Source organism: Manis javanica, chromosome 3 (genome assembly GCF_040802235.1).
Source record: "Manis javanica isolate MJ-LG chromosome 3, MJ_LKY, whole genome shotgun sequence".
Classification (NCBI taxonomy): Eukaryota; Metazoa; Chordata; class Mammalia; order Pholidota; family Manidae; genus Manis; species Manis javanica.
The window spans coordinates 117,707,097-117,728,137 of NC_133158.1; the positions used below are offsets into that span (position 1 = coordinate 117,707,097).

The 21,041-nt window shown below is 38.2% G+C and overlaps 1 protein-coding gene across 7 annotated transcripts in view; it reads right to left on the minus strand.

The window, feature by feature from the left end:
• The window catches only part of TP63 (tumor protein p63), a 210,159-nt gene that overhangs the window by 25,908 nt on the left and 163,210 nt on the right, over positions 1-21,041 (minus strand). For all 7 annotated transcript variants that reach the window (XM_017652464.3, XM_037024257.2, XM_017652465.3 and 4 more), the window contains 3 exons: positions 3,180-3,366; positions 1,104-1,219; positions 19-128 (listed from right to left, as the gene is read on the minus strand). In XM_017652464.3, the coding sequence (XP_017507953.2) occupies positions 19-128; positions 1,104-1,219; positions 3,180-3,366 (413 nt within the window). The remainder of the gene's footprint in view (positions 1-18; positions 129-1,103; positions 1,220-3,179; positions 3,367-21,041) is intronic.

Here is a 21,041-nt window from a genome sequence, read left to right on the forward strand (position 1 = left end):
TCTGCATGTGCCACTTACTCTCTGGTTTCCAGAGTAACAATGATTAAAATTGGACGGCGATTCATCCCTCCAACACAACTGCTGTTGCACATGAAATTGTACAAGACTGTTGTGAATTCAGTGCCGACCTGAATACGTGGAAGAGAGTTTGTGTTAGCAATGGTTTGAACAGATGCTCTTGCTTCTCAGTTCTTCCCTCTGTTTAAATAACCACACTTCTGATGAAGTGATACGCTCTTTTCTAGGAAAGCAAGCTCTACAATCCATTGTAGATTCCTCTTTGCCTTGCCTCTTGGGAAGCTGAAAACTAATGCTTGCAACATTGGATGGTACATGAGGTGAGATAAGCTTTAAAAAATAATGATCTTTGACCTCTTCAGCTGATTCGTACCACCCATTCACACGGGGGTCATCATATCTATCATATCACTGAAAAGGAAGAGCTGAAAGCATTACCAAAAATAGCAGCAATACTGCAAGGATATTTCCCCTATGTGGATAAAACAGTGTAACAGATTTGAATGTACATGTCTATAAATAGTATTCTGGAGCATAAAAGATCCTCAGAATTAAATCATCTAGTCCAAAGTGCTCATTTATGGGTTAGGCATCTGAAGCCCAGAGAAGGAAATTCATAAGCTAAAGGACCACACAGCAAGCCAGCAAGCTAAAAGACTGGTCTCACTCTGCTTTTCCAATCTGCCACCTGTTCATTCAAACTTCAGCTGGGAGGTATCACTTAGCGTCACTTGCAGACTAGGGTACAAATACTTGCATCCAGTGTTGGGGCATGTCTACTACTAGTTCAATTTCTAGGTATATTCTCTGGATACAATAGGGTTATGTGTTTACCCAATTGCCCGTTCAATTATTATTGACCTTTAAGATGGAAAAGTGAACCCCAAATCATGTTACCAAGTTCACTTAGTACCAATTTAGGAGTTTTGAAGGGGATAGGAAGCAGTCTGTGGAAAAAGGAAGAGAAGAAATAGAAAAGTTTATGTATTTAATGACAAAGACTAAGACAGAGATAGATGCTAGAAACACCCCCTACCACCAAACACAAATGCTCTCCCAAGTCAGCCTAGTGTTTATCTTTTTACCTGGGGGGGCTCATAAGGTACCAGCACACTCTGCCTTCCTGTGATGGGGTCTTCTACATACTGGGCATGGCTGTTTCCTTCTACTCGAATCAGATGACTAGGAGGGGCAATCTGTCCTGCAGAACAGAGAAAGACAAAATGGTTAGTTCTTTGCCCTCAAAATAAAACAAAATTAAACTGCGTAGACAGAATATTGGTGGCAAAAAATGGTTTGTTTAATAGAGGAAATATATGTCCTCGAGAAAAGAAACTGATCCTGTCGTTAGATCTCTAATGCAAGACAGTGTCACAACCTTTGTAGCAACAGAAAGGCCCAGAATTTCTCATTTGCATTTAGGGAAACAGTCCTGTGTTTCTGGTGCTTAAGGTTAATGATTCAGGCTCTCACAGAATTGTACAACTACCTCTCTGACCTGATCCACCCAGGAGATTTTGCTACGTTCCATGGGAAATGGAAGGAAAAAAGAACAATTAATTCAAAAAAATCAGCTTGAGAGATGATGCTGCCTAACAATTGACCAGCAAAAATACTAAATAAAAGGCAAGAGAGGGCAAGGACATAACTTTCACTTGGCCTCTTCTTTCCTCCATCACAGGCTCCATTGTTAGACCTTGCTGCAGCCACAAAGCTGAGAAACACACTGGTTCTGTGGTGCTGGAAGAGTCCCAGGTTGGAGGATAAGAAAAGGGAACCATGTTTTAGAGGAAGCCTAGGCAAAGTTTCACCAAGTTATTATACTTGACAGAGCTCCAAAAGAAAGGAGTTGATCTGAAAATTGGGAACCAGAAAGGTGTTCTTTACCTTTGGCCATGTACTGCCGTTCAGTAATGTGATATTCAATAAAAGCAAAAAGTGAAGTGTGTCAAGATGCTTTCTGAGACATCACCTATTATAGCCCAAACTAAAAGCAGCCATTATATCAAACAATGAAAAAACAAAACAAAATGAAAAGCAGTTATGTCACCTTGATGGATAGAGGGTAGTTCGGGAAATCTGCCATAAAAGCCTAGCTACAAGAAATAGCCTTTATGGCATATTGTTTAAAAGCTGTGTGGTATAATGTTGAAAAGCAAGACACAAAGGTATGGATAATGGGGCCATGTAGACAAGGACTAGAAATTAATATGCAAAAAATAGTTGTGTGAAGGTGGAAGGATTTTAACTTTATTTTCTCTTTTTAAATTTCTATCTGCCCTCTTTCTCCCTCCATTAATTTTTTTCCGTCATTTCTCCTATATTCACACATTCTACCTACCTACTAATCTTTCTATTTTTTAATATATTTTCTGTAGATAGTGAAACTTCCAGTCCTCCTACACCCTCACCCCCCTTTGATGAACCCTTATCTTTCTCCTGTTCCTCCTTTTCCACCTCTGTGGTCTCTACTTCCCTTCATAGAACCTTAGCATATCAGATGTAAGGGAATCCTTCCAGACAGTGAGCTCTTCTCTAAAGCTGTGGTTGGACCTGAGGCTCAGAACAGAGGGTGTGACTTATGCATGGACACAGGGCTTAAAGGTGGCCTCAAGATACCTGCTACCTGACTCCCAGTCCCTCACTTTACTGTCTCCCCTTCCAAGTTTATGTTCTAGATCTTCTGTTTATTCCTTCTGTCTGTTATTCATTTTCATTTCTTTTCCTTCTTTCTTACTTTCCTCTTCTACTTTTTTTGTATTTCTCACATTTTATGGCAAGCTCTTATTTACAGTGGGCTCTGATCCCTCTAGCTCTCAATTGGCCTAGCCTTGACAGTCACTTTGAGAAAGGCACTAAAGTTGAATGACACTCTAGCCTGGTCTGAACAGGCAGATGCTGCATGATTCCTCTTATATCCTCTCATGAAGAAAAAAAAAAAGGAAGAAGCGAAAACACAAATCTAGGTCATCTAGTAATTATCAATATTAAACAGTTCCTTCATTGTGAGAGCCACACATTTATTTATCATTATTCTCAGACACTCTGTGAGCAAAAAGGTAGACTGAGCAACCATCACATGGGCCTCAAACAGGAATCTCCGCAGGATCTCTGTTTTTCTGGAGCTTAGTTGAACAGCCACAGATTCTCATTTTCCTTACCCTCATTGAATTCACGGCTCAGCTCGTGGTTGGGACACCGTTTCACCACCTCAGTGACGTGCTCAGCCTTCTTGTAGACAGGCATGGCGCGGATGACAGCTCCCTGAGGGGGAGGGGTCATCACTTTGATCTGGATGGGACACGTCTTTGCAATTTGGCAGTACAGCTTCTTCAGTTCAGTGGAATACTGCTTAGAGATGGGCCAGTGGTGGAAGGAAGGAAAGAACCATCAGGAGATATTGTTACAGGCCAAATCAGAGCAAGGAAATATGTCTACTTTTACAGTCTTTATACCTGTACACTTACCCTTGGACACTATATGTATAACATCTGACATCTAGCTGTCTTATTAGAGAGACTTTTATTTGTTAATCAAGTTAATCATTTTTCCTACTTTTAATAAAATACTGCATCTACAAAAGGTTTCACATTTACCAAAACACAGTTGTGTCCTTATTTCCTGTTACCTTTTCTTTCGGATGAAGAAACTGTGTCTCAGAGGTGTTTAAATGATTATTGCCATGAGCCGCTTTATAGAGTACTAGAAACTACATGGAAACACAATGTTCTCATGTACTGAGTGTATTAAACAGATTATCATTTATTCTGCTCTTACAAATACTCTAGAGAAACTCACAGCAATTAGCATTTATGGAAATGTTTTCAAGACAGAATATCTGATGAAGAGTGAAGAGATTTTATCCAAAGCCAGCCAACTAGAGAACTGCAAAGCAGAAGTTCCCTAAACTATTGTACACTTATCTTCCAATGTGACAGCCTATAAGAATGTGAGATCCAGAAGGGGCCATTCAGCTACACCCTCATGAAGAAGAACTGGCCTATAGTAACACAGCAAAAGGGTTAAGAGGTGGGTCTTTTTACTCACAAGCAACTGAAACATTTCCTTCCCATACTTCCATCTATCCGCAGGGAGAGGAAGTTCAGTCATTTGTTGTTTGGTTGTAGAATTGGCGAAACAGGGTGGAGAAAGCATGATAACTAGAACCAAATACAAGCAAAAAGTTCTATCCTGTATAGTTCCCCTTTCTCACCTCTGAAGTGCTACAGAAAGTCCCCACCTGATCCTTGCACTATCTGAACCTTAGCAGCCTGGTCCTCTGGGTCAGTGTCCCTAGTAAGGACCTCCTCATTCTGATGCTGGAGTGAAAGCCCCCAGGCACTGGAATTGCCAGCCAAGAGTGGGACACCTAGGAACACTGACCCAAACAAAGGTAAACACACAGACACAGACAGCAGTCATAAGCTGGCAGCAATGTCCTTTCAGGGAAAGGGCACTGGGAGCCAGAGCCAGCAGGGCAAAGGGATTCATTATTGATATGTTCTGACCCAACTCTGACTAAAGGCAAGTGTTCCACAAAAAAGGAGGTTTAAAAATAATTGCTTTATTGTTTCCTTTTGAAATGTAATATTTATTTAAATAATCTTCCCTTTTTATCCCAAGCATTTCAGTGTATAAAATTTTCAGTTGAAAATTTCCCAGTTCTAGAAATGTATTGTGTAATCATTTCTCCTGCCTGCAGGTCAAGGATTAAACACAGCAAAAAGGTTTTACATAGCTTGAAGAAATAGGAAACACACCAAAAACTGACCACAAAGATAAAATTCTACTTGGCAAATAGTGAATGAAATTTAGAAGGTTATTTTTGCCTTCTAAAGAGTATTCTTAACCAAAGACTTTACAAACAAAGACACTGTCTTAGGTTGTGTTGAGAACTCACTTTAATTGAGAACTCCCAGTGAATAAGCATATCCATTTGTGTTTTAGCTAGCTGTATAATCTAACTCTGAGTTTTATACGATGCACCCAAGGAAAGATGACTGAAAAATAAGTTTGTAAGCTAATACCTGAAGGCAAATAAGGCACTCACCCAAATAGGTACAGATTTCAGAAAGAGAAGGATATGTTCAGAGTTGAACAGGTGTATGAGAAACATTCCATTTCAATAATTGATACACCATAAATCAAACTTGACAGACTGCAATATAAGTACCAAGAATAAACTTAGGCATTATCAGGTGTTAATCCTCACTTGTTCTCAGGTACTGGAGTGGGGGTCTGATTTTGGGGCTTAAATGATGATAAATAATAATAGTTTCACCATTTCCTGAGTTCTTTTGTAAGAAATTTAATCCTCACACAACCCTATGAAGAAGGTATTGCAGGCATACAATCTCTTATCTGAAACTCCTGGGGCCAGATGTTTCAGAATCCAGAATTGCCTAGATTTTAGAAAGGGAGTAGAGTTCATATAGCATATATTATAAACCCTTCCAGAAGAATTTAGGTCCATACCCATAATCAGACATTAACATTTCTTTAGAATTCATGAATATTCACACCAACTGGGTGACTAGAGAGCCTCAAAGCTCAGGCCAGGTTTCACCACCACATGAATTTGCCACAAACTTAAGAAATTCAAACTAAACCAAACCAACTTTTGCTTTTCAGAGCTCTTTGAATTTCAGAACTACAGATAACAGATAATGGATCAGTATTATTACCCCCATTGTATAGATAAGAAAATTGAGGTAGAGGGAGGACTTGCCTGAGGTCACAGAGAAGAGCCACTTAGCAACCAGAATTTAAGAGTCCATCCTAGTCCGGAAATAACAGTACCTCATCTCTAGTCTCTTAGCTCAGAATTGCAAACTTATGAAATTTTTATTTTACATTTTCCTAATTCCCAACAGTGTGGCTATTTTCTGAATCAACTTAAGAGTTACAGAATCTTTGCTGACATTAAAACAGAGTTTGAAAGTGGTCTACTTGCCATCAGTGATTCCTCTTTATTTCTCAGTATAATGTTGGCTCAATTTAATTGCAGGGAGAAATAGCAAGCGATAGAATTGCAAAATCCTGAACTAGGAGGAAGCTGAAAAAAATCCTGGACTGGAGTCTGGTACCTGCTGTACAATACGGACTTCTAGTATAGCTCTGGGGGATTCATGAATGGAGCACTGCTCTTCTACATGGTTCATTATGGCCCTCTGTGCTCTGGCCCGATCTCTCTCCTTTTCCTTTCCCTCAAAACACACACACACACCCCACCCCACCCCACCCCACGCTCTACTCATGCAAACCTTTTAATGCTTCACACACACCATACATTCGTCACCCACAGTTCAAACACGCTATTTCCTGTCTGGAACACTTGTGTTTTTCCTCTGTTCTCCACACCGTGCCAAGACATTTAGCCATTACTCCTCAGCTAGGACTGCATCTGGTTCTGTAGACCACATTTTCTAATTTTAGTGATGAGGGTTTCATATTGACTAAATATAAATATATGACTGTGGCTAAGACATATTCTGATTACGAGTTTCGGTTAAACTACCAGGCCTGCTTTTCAGTAACTAGAGGGGCTGAGGCAGTCTGGCACAGTCAGTTCTTTACAAAGTGGAGGTACTGCTACTCTGTTTCCTTTATTGTTTATAAATGGTTCTGTGATAACACTTAATATTTATCCACTACTAAATTTAGTCTCCATGGCCCATAGTATATTTACAATTCCTTAGACTTGTCTACTTCCCTTATCTCTTACCAAATAGCTGCTATCAGCCCCAATTTTTGAGGCTTCTGCAAGTTTACAAAAAAAAATGGGAATATGATTTATGCCAAGATCTTAAAATACCCTGGTGATTTCAAATCAGCAGAGATTGCAGATTGGAGCACATCTGGCTTCTTTAAATGTCTCTGTCTCTCTCTGGGATTTCTACTCAGGTCTACCTCTCAACTCCTCCCCAACATTGATGAATTCTTTAACTTTCAGACCTAATTTCTCCTTTTGTGGTGCGTATACTTTGTTTCTTTACTTAGCTTTAAAGTTTAATTTGCAGTTTTTGAATGCACAAGTTGCTGACTTGTGACAAAAGTGCACACTTATGTAACTACTACCACAGTCAAGAAACAGACTATTTCCACCCTTTCCCACCCCTCTCCCTAATCCCCACCCCCGCACCACGCTCATCAACATCCTCTTTGGCCCCTTTGCAGTTATCCCTCCACATAAATCCTTCCCACACAATCATGTATGTGCTTTGTCTCACTACACTTTGGCCTTTTTAGAAGTTTATGGAAATGGAGTAATGTAGCATATAATCTCATGTGCCTGGCCTCTTTCCCATAGCATGATGCTTTTGAGATTCACCCATGTTTTATTGTTTTGTGGAATTTCTTTATTAATTCAACTATTTCCAGATTGTATTTACTATGAATAAAATTCTTATGAACATTCATATACCAATCTTAGTGAGACATATGTTTCCACTTTTCTGGATAAGTACCTAGAAGGGTGATTGCTGGGTGATTACACTTGTATGCTTAACTTCATAGGAAATCGCCACACTGTGTTACAAATAGGCTGTGCCATTCCACATTGTCACCAGCAACAAATGAGGGTTTAACATCCTTCTCAGCACTTGGTATTGTCACTGCTAATGCCATTCCAGCAGGTGTACAGTGGTTCTCACTGTGATTTAAATGATCACTTCCCTGATGATTAATGACGTTGACCATCTTTTCGCATACCTAGTTCATATTTCTCTTATTTGCTGTTCTTTTTTGAAATGTCTGTTCAAACCTTTCATATTTAAAAAATTTTTTTAACTGGGTTGTTTGTATTCTTAATTTGAATCGAAAATGTTGTTTATATATTCTGGATCCAAGTCCTTTATCTGATTTAATTTTTAATATATATTTTCTCCCAGTCTGTAGTTGGCCATTTTTACCCTGTGTGCTTTTCCAAAACAGTTATTTTTGAGGACATATCAATATTTTTTTTCTGTAAGGCTCATGATTTTGTGTCCTAAGCTGTCTTGATCTAACCCAGGGTTAGAAAGATTTTCAATGTTTTCTTGAAAAATATTTATAGTCTTAGCTCTTTGCCTTTAACCCTATATTTATTTTCAGTAAATGATCCCCTCCGCTTTCTTGTCTTTTTTTAACAGGTATCCAATTGTTACAGTAACAGTTATTGAAAAGATTATCTCTATTTTTCCCCTTTTTAAATTGCCTTGGCATCTTTTTTGAAAATTAATTGACCATATATATTCAAGTCTTAATCTGGACACTACCTTCTTTCTATTGATTTATATGTCTATTCATATGTCAGTATCACACTGTCTAGATTATCTAATTTTACAGCAAGTCTAAAATCAGGTAATATGAATTCTCCAATTTTGTCTCAAAATTATTTTTGGCTATTTTAGGTCCTTTGAATTTCCACATAAAATTCACAAGAAATTTTTCAATTCCCTTAAAAATGCCTGATAGAATTTGGATGAGATTGTGTTGAATATATAGGCCATTTTGGAGAGAACTGATCTTAGCAATATTGTTTCTTCTAATCCATGAACATAGTATATCTGCATTTAATTAAGATAGCTTTAATTTCTCTTAGGAATGTTTTATAGTTTCCAGTGTGCAAATTTTTCACACTTTTTGTTAGATTGCTCCTTCAATATTTTTTTATTGTTGTAAATAGTCTTTCAAAGTTTAAATTTCGAATAGAATTTTCTAGAATACGAAAACATGTGACTTCTGTATATTGGCTATACATCCTGTGACCTTGAAAAATTTATTCATTCTAGCCTTGTGTAGATATTTTATGACTTCTACATAGATGACATCAATTACAACTAAAGACAGTTTTACCTCTTCCTTTCCCATATGCATGACTTTTAATTTGTATTCTTGTATAACTGAAGGAATTGAATTATAGGTCAATTGCTACTGTTTTCTTTTCCTTTTTTAAATCAGTATCTTAAGTCATTGATTTTAGACTTGCATATTTTCCTAATATAAGCATTTAATTCTACAGTTTTCTCTAAGCACTCCTTTAGCTATATCTTAATATGGAGGAACATATGAAGCATTTGTTTTGGAGGCTATGTTAGTCTTCATATCCAAATTAATAAAGGACCATGCTTCCAATACTGAGAAAACTAGTTCTTTATCTAGGCTTTCTGCTCATTTCAGCAGTTCCATTTCTAGTTCAAACTTATTACCCTCTTTGCACATTTTCTAACCATTCTGATTTTTTTTCATTGCTGTTACAAGGTTGTTTTTATCTCCAGCTAGGTTTTTCCTATTTACAGGTATCACATCAAGAACACACTTAATTTTACTGCAACAAAGAGAATCTACTATAGCTAAGAGCTTCTTTGATGAAACGAGTCCATTGTATTGAATTTCCAGTACTTTTTGGGTGGATAGTAGACTTATCAAACATATCAAACTTTATATATGGAGGTATAAATTATCTCAAACTGTAGTGCTGTCATTAGTAGAGGCAATCAGAAATGTTTTTTTAAGGCTTTTATTTTCCTCATAATAATAACAACATGGATATATAGAAACTCTGGTAAAAAAGAAATATATGACATTGTCCTCCAACTGAAAGATACACACCATTAATATTTTTTACTTTTTCCTACAGACACACACACACACACACACACCCTTTACAAACTGGGGCATACAATAAAATGTTTTTTTTAATTTAACATATCATGAGCATGCTGTAATTTAAAAATATAATTTTAAGGAGCTGCAATTATAGTATTAAAGAGGAATATACTATGATTTATTTAATGTCTTTTTTTATAAAGCACAAATTTTATTACAGTTTAGAAATATTAAAAATAACACTATGGAGCACATTTTAGAACACAAATCTTTAGTATATAAATAAGTTTTAGTTGAATCCCTTGAAAATGCATATTTTAGTGTTGTGTAGAAATTTGAGGTCAATTTGTTTGAATTTTCTTCCTTTAAATTAAGTAAACTGCTTTTTTTCCCCTAGACCCTTGCAGGCTTTTGTTTCCTTACTGTTCTGTTAGAAAAAGAAAAGTGAGGATGTTTCTTAGTTTTTTTTTCTTTTTTTACCTTGAAATTACTTGAAAATTGGTGAGCTCTTTCAACTTACATTGTTGAACTCAAGTTAATAAAAACTTTCTTTCCCTTTTTACTTTTATTTTTATTCCTTCCATTCTTATTAATTCCTAAGAACATGCAAGTCTTACATTGGATCCTCATTCTCTATACACCATACATTTTATACACTCAGACCCTAATAGCATCTTTTCCTTTTGTTTGCATTCTGGGAAAGCTTCTCAGGTTCGTTCTCCATATCGTGTACACACTTTTCTAGAGTTCATTCCGTGCTAGTCCGCTACAGATCATTTTAACTCTCCTCTTGCATTTTGCATGTCCTTCCTTATCTCCTCTACATCCCTTTGTGCCTTATCCAGTCATCTTCTCATCAGAGCCTGCTATTCCAGGTTTATCATCTTTTTCTCTAACTCTCTAGTGCTTACATTTTATTGCTTTGTACTGATGTAATCTTCTAAACATTTTTTCCAGTTGTTAGGATGCTTTTGCTTTCTTCAGTTCATAAAATGATATTCTCTTATACGTAGTTTAGTTTTGTGTTTGTTTGTTTTAATGCAGGCCCCTAATTGACTTTTGTAGTTTCCCATGAAGACAGCAAGATACAGCCACAGGTAGTATTTGGACCCTTCCTGTCAATCTGACATTTTTCAGTTCAGTTTCTTAAGTCCTTTAAGTAATAAAATTGATACAGGATTCTCAGTAGCTTAAGTATCCAATTTACTTAGACATTTTTCTGGAATTAAAAATACTTTATGGGAAAATTAAGAATGATTACATTAGAATCTGCTACTTCCTTGCCATTGGAAACTAGAAATGAGATCTGTTTATTTCTGTATTTGCACATCCATTCAATAATTATTGAACAGACATTTGTTGAGCACATACTGCAGGATCCAAGGTGCTCTGCTTTGTACTAGGACCAGAGAGAAGTAAGATTTAAAAACCTTGGAATGCAGAAAATATGTATTTTCACTATAGGGAAGTCCTTGAAACATAAACTATACTGAAAGAAAAAAATTACTTAGCTGTTACCCTCAAGTTGCTCAGAGTTTAGAGGCAGAGTAAAACACAAACAGCAGAAACACATTGGGTATAACAGAGGTATGTAAAAAGAGTTACTGAATTAAAGAGTTGGGGGCATGGTTTGAGGAGGATATTATTCCATTAGGGTTTTCAGGGGAGGATTTTTTGATAAGTTGATATTTAAAGAAAGGTATAAAGGAAGCATTGGAATGAACCATGCATCCACAGAGGGAAATAATGTTCCAATTACTGGGGACAAATGTGAAGCTTCTACAGTAAGTATGTCTGTCATGGAGGCCAGTGTCACCGGAGAGCAATGAGAACAGGCTACAGTGGTAGGAGATAAGATCAGGCAGAAACTAGAGAGACCATGGGGCTGGGGCCCTGCAAGACCTTATGGACCATGGTAAAGACTTCAGCTTTCCTTGATGTCAGATAGGAAGCCATAGAAGAGGTTTGAGAAGGTTATCATATTCTGATCTGCATTTCAATAAGATTCTGGCTGTGTTGTGAAGAACACACTTTATGAGTTAAAGATGGAAGCAGGGAGACCAGTAAGGAAGCATGCAAATAATCCAAGTAAAAAATAAGAGTAACACACAGCAGCAGAGTTGGTGAGAGGCAGTTGGTTGGTTTTCAGACATATTTTAACCAGATTTGCTGATGGATTGGATGGAGATAAGAGAAAAGTTAACTGTCTTCCACTAAAGCAGAGAAAAAAGGTTTCACAGAGGTAGTAATATTTCAACTAGTCCTTAAAAGACGAGCTATTCACCAACTAAACAGTGTACCCAAGAGTGGGAGGAAGGGACAGCCATGCGACTGAGAGCAGGCTTTCCATGAAGAGAGAACATTGTGAGTATAAGCAGAGAGATGTTAACTGCAGCTGAAATACAGATGGGCTGGGAAGGAGAGTCAGAGCAGAAAGAGTGAGCTAAGCTAAGAAGGCAGTTACCAGCTTCTGAGTGGCCTTGGATGTCGCAAGAAACATCTGGACTCTACTAGCTGTCAAAGAAGTGTCACTGAGGAGTTATATGTATTAAGTAAAGCGAAGCTAGTAGGAGTAAGACTGGAGCAAGTAGGAAGAAGGGAGATCCATAAAGAACTACTGATGCAAAATATGAGAAAGGTCTAATCTAGGGCAGTAGAAATGAAAGGAAAGGTGGAGAAAGGGAGAAAATGCTTTAGTCTAAAAAACATTTAGGTAGTGTTTTAGACTGAAAATGCTTCCTAAAATTCAGTCTTCTAGTTTTCATCGTGAAAGATATGCATGGAAGTACCAAAACAGTGTCCAAAAACTATTATTCATTACAACAAAAGATGCTTGCAAAGATAATACCAGTTATTCGCTTATGTCTTTTCTAAAATCAAAACAGAATGAATGAGAGTTAGTTTAACACAGAGCTCCCAATATTCAGTGGGTATATGAGACCTGGCTTAGTCAATGGATAGAGAAACTAAAATAGAAAAAGAAAAGATAATTAGCTTTAATTCAGGACAAAGAAAATAAAATGTGATGTAATACTGGAATTAACAGGCCAATTTTGTTGAAAAAGAAGAAACGGTTTAGTTCTCAAAGCCAAGGGTATTAGAAACCAACACCAACAACTGTAAGCAACATTTCCTGGAGTACGGGTCAAAAGACAATATTTAAATTCTGCCTCTTCAATTTATTCCCTGGGTCTTTATTTAGTCAGTCTACTTCTCACAAACATAAAATAGAAAAAATTTATAATATGCAATATATATCAATATATATAATTAATATTCTGATAGATACTTAGGTATCTAAATGTACTTACTCTTTTTTTGTATGCTTAAAATATTTCCTAATTAAAACTTTTAATGAACACATAGGCAGCACCTACCTGCAAAATTGTTGTAGACTTACGATTTTAGATGACAGAGATAAAGAAATAAGATGATAGAACCCGGAAGGGACATAATAGCAAGTCTTATCCAGACTTTCTCCCTTTAATTTTAAGATCTAGAACTTAGACTTAGAGGTGAAGTTGATTCTTTAATTCAGCAAATACTTACTGAGCACTGCTTCATGCCTGGCTCTGTCCTGGGTGCTAGGGAACTAGCAGTATCTGTTACCCTAAGAGAATTGGTTTAAAGAAAGCACTGACATTTAATGTTATTTCTAAAATTGTGATATATGTTCAGAAGAAAAAGTAGAGGGAGACAGGGCAAAATGTGGGGCTATATTTAGTTCATCATGTCAGGAAGTCACCTCTGAAAACATGATTTCCAAAGGCCACACAATGAAATCTAGGCAATGTGGGGATGAACTTGAATTTCCTTACTTCTGGAAGGCTAATACTTTTATAGCTACATCATTCTGTAATGACTGAGTTTTCGTAGAAAACCAAACTGACATTTTAAACCAAGGCCTTAGTTCTATGTTCTTCTTATGAGTCACCTGTTTCAAGGCATTTTTAGTTTAAGATATCGTTGCTAAGCTTTTCTTAGAAAGTTGGATCAGGAAAAGCTTAGAGATCATTTGGTTCAGCCGCTTCAGTTACAGAGGAGGAACCCACACCACACAGACAAGATTTGCTCAAAAACACTCAGCAGCAAGGATCATCTTGAACCACAGACCAATGTTCTTTTCCATTTACCATAGGATCTAAATGTTCATAGGTACGGGGCAAAAGTGGAACTGGTGTATTTGGTACCAGAGTGAATTAATATAACATATAATATTATTAGAAAAACATGTACAAAACTCAGAGGTCATCAAAAAATAAAATGTGATCACCAATTTCCTATTGGATCATAAGGATAATCTATACTGCTTTTTGATTCAATATCATATCCTTTTTGGTCTAGTAAATAAGTTTGCTAGGAATTGAAATTTACTTTCTTAAATTATAACTATGTTCTAAGATTAGGATCTTGAACATAAGAATAACATGAAACATCCACCAATTGTTTTAAGAACCAATTCTACTCCATCAGGTCCTAGATTTGATAAGTCAGCAGTAGACTGTACTATTCTTTTTACATATTTAGCTAAGACAGCACATGAACTTGTGGCTCTTTAATTTATGTAAATATTAATGTGAAATTAGAAAATGAAATACTGTGATGGATTTTAAAAAAAAGAAAGCACATGTGTAAGGATTTGCTTCTAAAGATGGAACTAATTGACTTCTCAAAAGAGGTCATGGACTTCTGATGGTCACTAACTGAGGAAGTTCAGACAACTTGCATGGTCTCCCTGAATCGTGAGCTAATCAGCCATAGGGGGAAAATGAGGGAGCACTATTAGGTGATCTACGGTGTTTCTTCTATTCTGAATATTTTATGAGCTGGTGCAATTTGTTAGAGAATCCGATTACCAGGCTCACATTAACAAGGTAACTCTTAAAAAAAATATATATATATGGAAAACAAGTTAGTCATCTTTCTGATTTCTTATCAGAAATACATAGGAAGAATAGGAATCAGTGTATGTGCTTATATATATAAGCACATACACATATTCAGTCATGATGATTATTCCTAGAAGTACTAGCCCCTTTGGGCAGAAATGAAGATTCATATTTTCTGTTGGGCCTCAACCAAATTTCCTCTTACGTGGTCTTGAACCTCCACATGACCAAATTGTTTCCACAGTGGCATGGAACCAAGGTGCCTCAAAACAACAAATGAACTAAACTCTTTGTTGCTTTACAATACCCCTGACAAAATGGAAAATCAAGCTTTGCCTAAGTTCTGTTTTCTTTCAGGAGGGAGGGGAGGATGTTTGGCATGTTGAGGAGTGAGCTGCTCAAAGCAAATATCATGTTTAAATAAAATAACTCCAGGGGATTTTGGAAAACAAGAGCAAATCAGCTCCTTTACTAATAATATGTTGCAAAGAGAAGGGGGAAAAAAGCATTCCAGTAACTATGACCCCACCGTCACCACCTGCCTCAGTAGACATACTATATTACATACTCTTGGCTACCAGACTGGTAATTCAGTATCACAATGCAGAGATGCCAGCTAATATCAGCAAACACCTGCATAATTTTCAACAGCTCCCTTTCCTAAAGGTGCATATATCCTCCCTCCCCACAAAACAAAAACTTTACTCTTTCCACCTCTCCCAAAAGAAATGTCATATTTTTCTATGCAAATCCCAAATCACAAGGCTGCCTTGACCCACAGATCTCTGAGACTATGGCTAGATTAAACTTCCAGAGAATAAGTAAATCAATACCTATATAACCCACCTCACTACTCAATTTATCACGAAAGCCATCCTGATGCTACAATGCCAGCTCTCAGATAAATCCACAGATGGTATGTTAGCATACTCATGGGAAATAGGTAATTTTTTTCCTAATATAATACTATGTACATTATGACCTATTGGCCATTAGCCCACAGAATTATCCTTAGAATATAAACCAGATACAGCTTTGGCCCACTAATACTTAGTACAAATTACCTACTGTGAGGATGGCTGGGTCTTCAAAGGAGTAAAACCTAAGCCAGGGCTTAAGTATATCAACAATATTTCTGGCCTTCTGCATATACTTAAGTTGATAAAAAGAAAAGAAAAATAACGAGATTTATGAATAATCTAAAAGACAACCACCATTCCCTAACAGGAAATACTCGGTGTACTTCTGACTTACGGTTCTTATCTACAGAGTTCAAAGACTATAGGACGTAAAAGATGGGATCTATCCTATCTCAAATAACCTAAAATAATTGGCAAGAAAACGAAAGGGGTGGGAGGCAAGCTCAAAAGCTCTCACAACTCCATTCATTCAAACTTAGTAATCATCAAGTGCAAAGCCTATCTTAATTTAGTCACAGCTATCCTAAAACATTCAGGGACTTAGTTTTTTAAATTTACTTTCTAAGTTAATTTTTGGGAATTGACAAATTAAAAAGGCCCTTTTATAAGAGTAAGAGGTTGATGAAACCAATAACTGGAATTGGTAGGAAAGAAAACAGATAGGATATTCAGAGGGGACAAAATAAAGTCTGGTCACTAACTTTTGGCTAGGGGAAAGATCACCAGTGGGGAGAAATGAGAGAAATACTTGAAAATAAAAATATAAGGGTCAAAACATAATTTTTGATCAAGAAGTTTTGGAAAATTAACTGTAAGTATTCATTCACTAAAATAGGAAGAGTGTTAGCTAGAAGGAGCCAGACACAGCTTCAGTATGATCTGCTTGAAGTATATTGAATAACTTTGTCACATGTAACCATATGGACCAATGACTAATTATGTGCTATATACCAGATTTATCCTCTACCAATCAACTCAATTGAGAAACATCATAAATTTTACATCCAGCAAGAGAGTTTTTTTCTTTTACTTTTCAATAATTAAAAAGTGATCATTTCAAAGATTTTAGTTAAGTAAATATACTTGAAATAGTCATCCAATTAATGTTCTGTGATGGCCACAATAGATGGTGCCTCAAAATACCATGAACAAAACTGGAGAGTGAAAGCATGTATATGGTTTTAGGTTGGGGTATGGGTCGAAAAGTCAACTTTAAAAGGTTAGGTGAACAGTAAAAATTTCATTCAAAAGCCAACTAATTACCCTTCCTTTGACTAGGCCACAGTTTTAGCACCCAATTTCTAGACTACATGTGTACAGGGAGGCACTACATATATTGTGGCCCAGAGGATGACGGACAGGAAGTCAGGAGGACAGAGTTCTACTCCTCTACCTGCCCACTGACTTCCTGTGTCACCTTAGGCAAGTCATTTCCCCGCTGTGCTTCAACTTCTTCATTCATATCTAAGGCATTCATTCCACTTATGACTGTCTACTTCAAAGGAAGGGGTAATCTGCAAAATGACCTTGCAGACAGGACCTGGCCACCATATCCTAGCAGGGCTCTCATAATGGGGCAGGAGGAGGTCCCAAAATTGGCCCCATAGTCATCTGGCCAGGTATCTACTTCTCCTCCCTGTCTTTTTCCTGCCACAGTCATCTAGCTGCCAGACAGGTACGAATTGTGTTCTTGATTGTTTGAAAAAAAACCCTTCCTCCAAGCACTTTTCCTGATGGCCCCAGCCAAAGGGCCGCCTGTTGCCACCTGTCAGTCGTGGGGATTAATTACCTGAGCTTCGGCTGGGAGCGGCACATTCTTCCCAGGGCCGCGCCCACAGTTGTTGACATCAAGCAGGTGGGCTGTCTGCTACCCTCTTACTGTGATGACTGTGGGGGCCTGGCAGGTGGGGGAGACGGCTGGGGGGACTGGGGCTGCACCACAAAGCCACAGAGCCCTGGCGGAGAGGAATGCGCCCTGGGGCCTGTCTCAGAGACACAGGCTGCTCTGGGGCCAGTCCTGGGCCCTGGCCTGGCCAGGGAGGCAGCCACCGCCTCCCAGAGGGAGGACAGAGTGGGAAGGGTGGGGGTGGAGCCGCCAGCCTCCATCCAGTTGCCTAAGGGTATGCATTTGGAAAGCCAGTAGAGAAAGATTTGACAGTCCTGATTGGTAATTTTGCAACTTTATCTCCCCAGGAGGGTAAAATGTCCTTTCATTCAGTGTCTCCTGTTAGTGCCACTCCCTGCCAACCCTGCTGGACTGTAACCCCATTCACAGTTCTCTTCACCACTCAGAAACTGGAAGACACATTGGCCACACACACAAAGCAGATGCATTTGCCAGAGTGACTGGGATATGGCAGGTATTCAATAAACGTTAGCTTACCTTTAATGTGTCCTGAAGTCAGGACAGCCATGAAAAGATACTCCTGCTTTACATGTGTAGACACAGGGCTCAAATATTTAAGGTGACACTAATGGAAGGACTGAGAACTGAACTTGAGGGATTTGTCTTCTCAGCACTGATTTAACTCCTGCAAATGTCTCTCTTGCAGCCTCTCCTACATGTAGGCCATGTCCCTCAACAAAACAAACCTGGGGAATCCTAGCAATTCAGGAAGATACAATTATCTGTGGAGTAACAATTCTTCTAGTGGGAATCCTGGCAGGCAGAGAACTCACACCCTTCATCCCCTGGATATATCTAGTTTAAGTAGATGAACAGATGACGGACAGCACAGACTCAGAGGGGAGGTCACACCAGAGGTCTGCAATAAGATAGAATTAGAACCTGTGACTCCTGAATTAGAACCTGTGACTTCCAGTCTTGTAATTCAATCCCGTAAAACACTGTGTACCTCTTCTCTCCAAGAAAGTGTTATCTGGCAGGCAGGTGGGTGAACACATCACAGAGCTCCCTGGGCATGCACACACTCTACACAGGACATGTCTACACCAACCATCCACTTCCCTTCTACTATAACAGTGCCACATCTGGTTGACCAGGCCACCCTCCAGGGCTCTGCTCTGGGTTTCAGCCGTCATTTGCCCTTAAGGGAGAGAAAGTGTCTTCCTTCCCCCTCAGGCTGACTCATTGTTCCCAGCAGCCTGCAAAGTTCTGGGCCCATACCAGTCATTCCTCCCCCCTCAGGGCCCAAACCTGATGCCACTGCTCCTTCCATAGCCTCTACCTTGACATATGGAGAAAATAGCCTTTTGTCATAAAGGCACAGGTCCTGCACAGAACTCAGATCAATGCTCATCAGGAATACATCCTATTCCTAGCCCAGGACAACAGCTTTCAAACTAGCAAGAGTCCCTCCCCTGGTGGCTGCCCTTCTTTAACTCTTAGATGCTAAAAATGAGAATAATTGTCTATACTTCCACACATTCTTGTGCTCTCTTTTAAAATGACTCCCAGATTTCTTTCTTTTTTATGGCTGAATAATATTCCATTGTGTGTATGTACCACATCTTCTTTATCCATTCATCTACTGATGGGCACTTTGGTGAATATAGCCAGTGATTCCGTAACACCCTATGTTGACAGATAGTAACTACACTAGTTGGAGTGAGAATTTAATAATATGGGTAACTGTTTAGCCTCTGTGTTATATACTTAAAACCAATATGAGTGTACATCAGCTATACTTCAATAAAAAGAAAAATAAAATGACTCACGGTGCACAGTTCCTACATCTTTAGTCCCAGCTAAAGGCTGTGTCTTTACACTGAACAGAAACAGATTTAGACATTATTCATTGCTGGATACTCATGTACCCCTTTCTGTACATAATTGGCCAGACACCATTTGAAAGGCATTGCCAAGCACAATCATTCTCTCATGTTCGATTCACTGCCTGTTTGGAGCTTCATTTGTAAATTGACTCTAAAAGTGAACCATCTATTCCAGTCATAGAGATTTGTTCCCATCTGAGGGACATGCTTTTTACTGGAAGGCTGGGTAAGCACTCTTTTCAGAAGAGATGGGAGAGTATCTAGGGATATCAGTAAGGGTAACAATTTCTATCAATTGCCATAAAGGACACCATCACCCACCAATCTGTGGAGTCCTTAACAGTTTATAGACCATTTTCATAGACACTATTCAGCTAACCTTATGAGAAATCATCTTTATCCTCTTTTGGTCATCAAAACATGAGAGACTCAAGTAGCTAAACTAGTTTGCTCACAATAAAACAAGGGTAGAAAATGAGGTCATGCCTATGCTCTAGATTTTAATTTAAAATCTAGGGCATCTACTGCTCATGTATATACATCATGCAGTACATTATATGATATCTCCTTGTGCATTTTTGGAGCCCCCGTTGTGTTCAAGTCACTATATGCTAGGACTATATGCTAATACTATAGTTCAAGTACTATATGCTAGGACACAAAGGGGTCATGACCAGGATCCTGCCCTCCATAAACTGACAACATGAGAAAGGTCAGTATAAATAAATATTACTGACACACAACAGAATATAAAATTAAGACACAAATATATTGCAGCATGAAACCAAAGTGCTTTCTGTCTTCAAAGTCCCAAAAGGTTATTGAGAGGCCTTCAACAAAAGTGTGTATCACCTCACAAGGATATAGGTTTATAAACAACAACAAATACCAAATCCTTACTGTGTACCCCTTTCTCCATACCCCCTTTTTTCCCTGTCCCACTGAACACACATGCACAGTTAAGCTCCATTTTATAACATCAAGAGTTCAACCGTTTTTCTCTTTTGAGAAGAAAAATAAAAAATTCATTCGTAAAACTATTGCATTCCTAAAACTAAACTTCCAATTTCAGGTTTCAATCAGTAGACTGAATTATGAATAGACATCTATAGTTCTGAGGATCACTGCACAAAAAAGAAAAATTTAGGACTTGTACCCTTCAATGAACCATGGCCTTTGCCATTGCTAATGAGTTCTCAAATATTCTGCACACCAGGAAACAGGATGCATCTTTACTGTATATTAAAGAACAAGCTAGCATTGACCATGATTGAGTCTAGTCACTTTGCTAAATTCTTTATGTCTTATGTAATCTTCACAGTAGATATTATTACTCTCATTTGCCAGATAAATAAACTGAGACTCAGAAAGGCTATATAAGTTGCCCAATCTTTCAGAGCTCCTGAGTGGCAGAACCAGTGCCCCTGACTGCAGCAGCCTGTCCCCAAACCTGCATGACAGCAGCTTAGGGTACCAGGGAAGACAAGTCTGATCAGCTGCAAGCCCTTGTGTGAATTTTGCCAAATGCTGTGAACTGCCAGAGCCTCAAGCTTCTCATCTCTAAGATAGAGGTAATACTGCCACCCACCATCAGCTTGCTGGGAGGGTAAAATGGGGAAAATCATGCAATGTTCACAGTCTAGTGCTGGGTCCCAGGAAATCCTTGGTGGACAAGAGCTCTCATCATTGTATCACTGCATTTAGTTTCAGTATTTCCACTGCACAGCTTTATTGCTAGTCCAACGACCAGCAAAATTATTTTAGTGACACAAAGAATTTTCAAATCAAACTTCTAAAGAATAATCTCTGACTCAAGTCCTAGCAAATGTATGGGAAGGTACGTTTCTTGAAGGAATCGGAAACAAAGAAGAAAAAAGTAGAGACAGAAAAA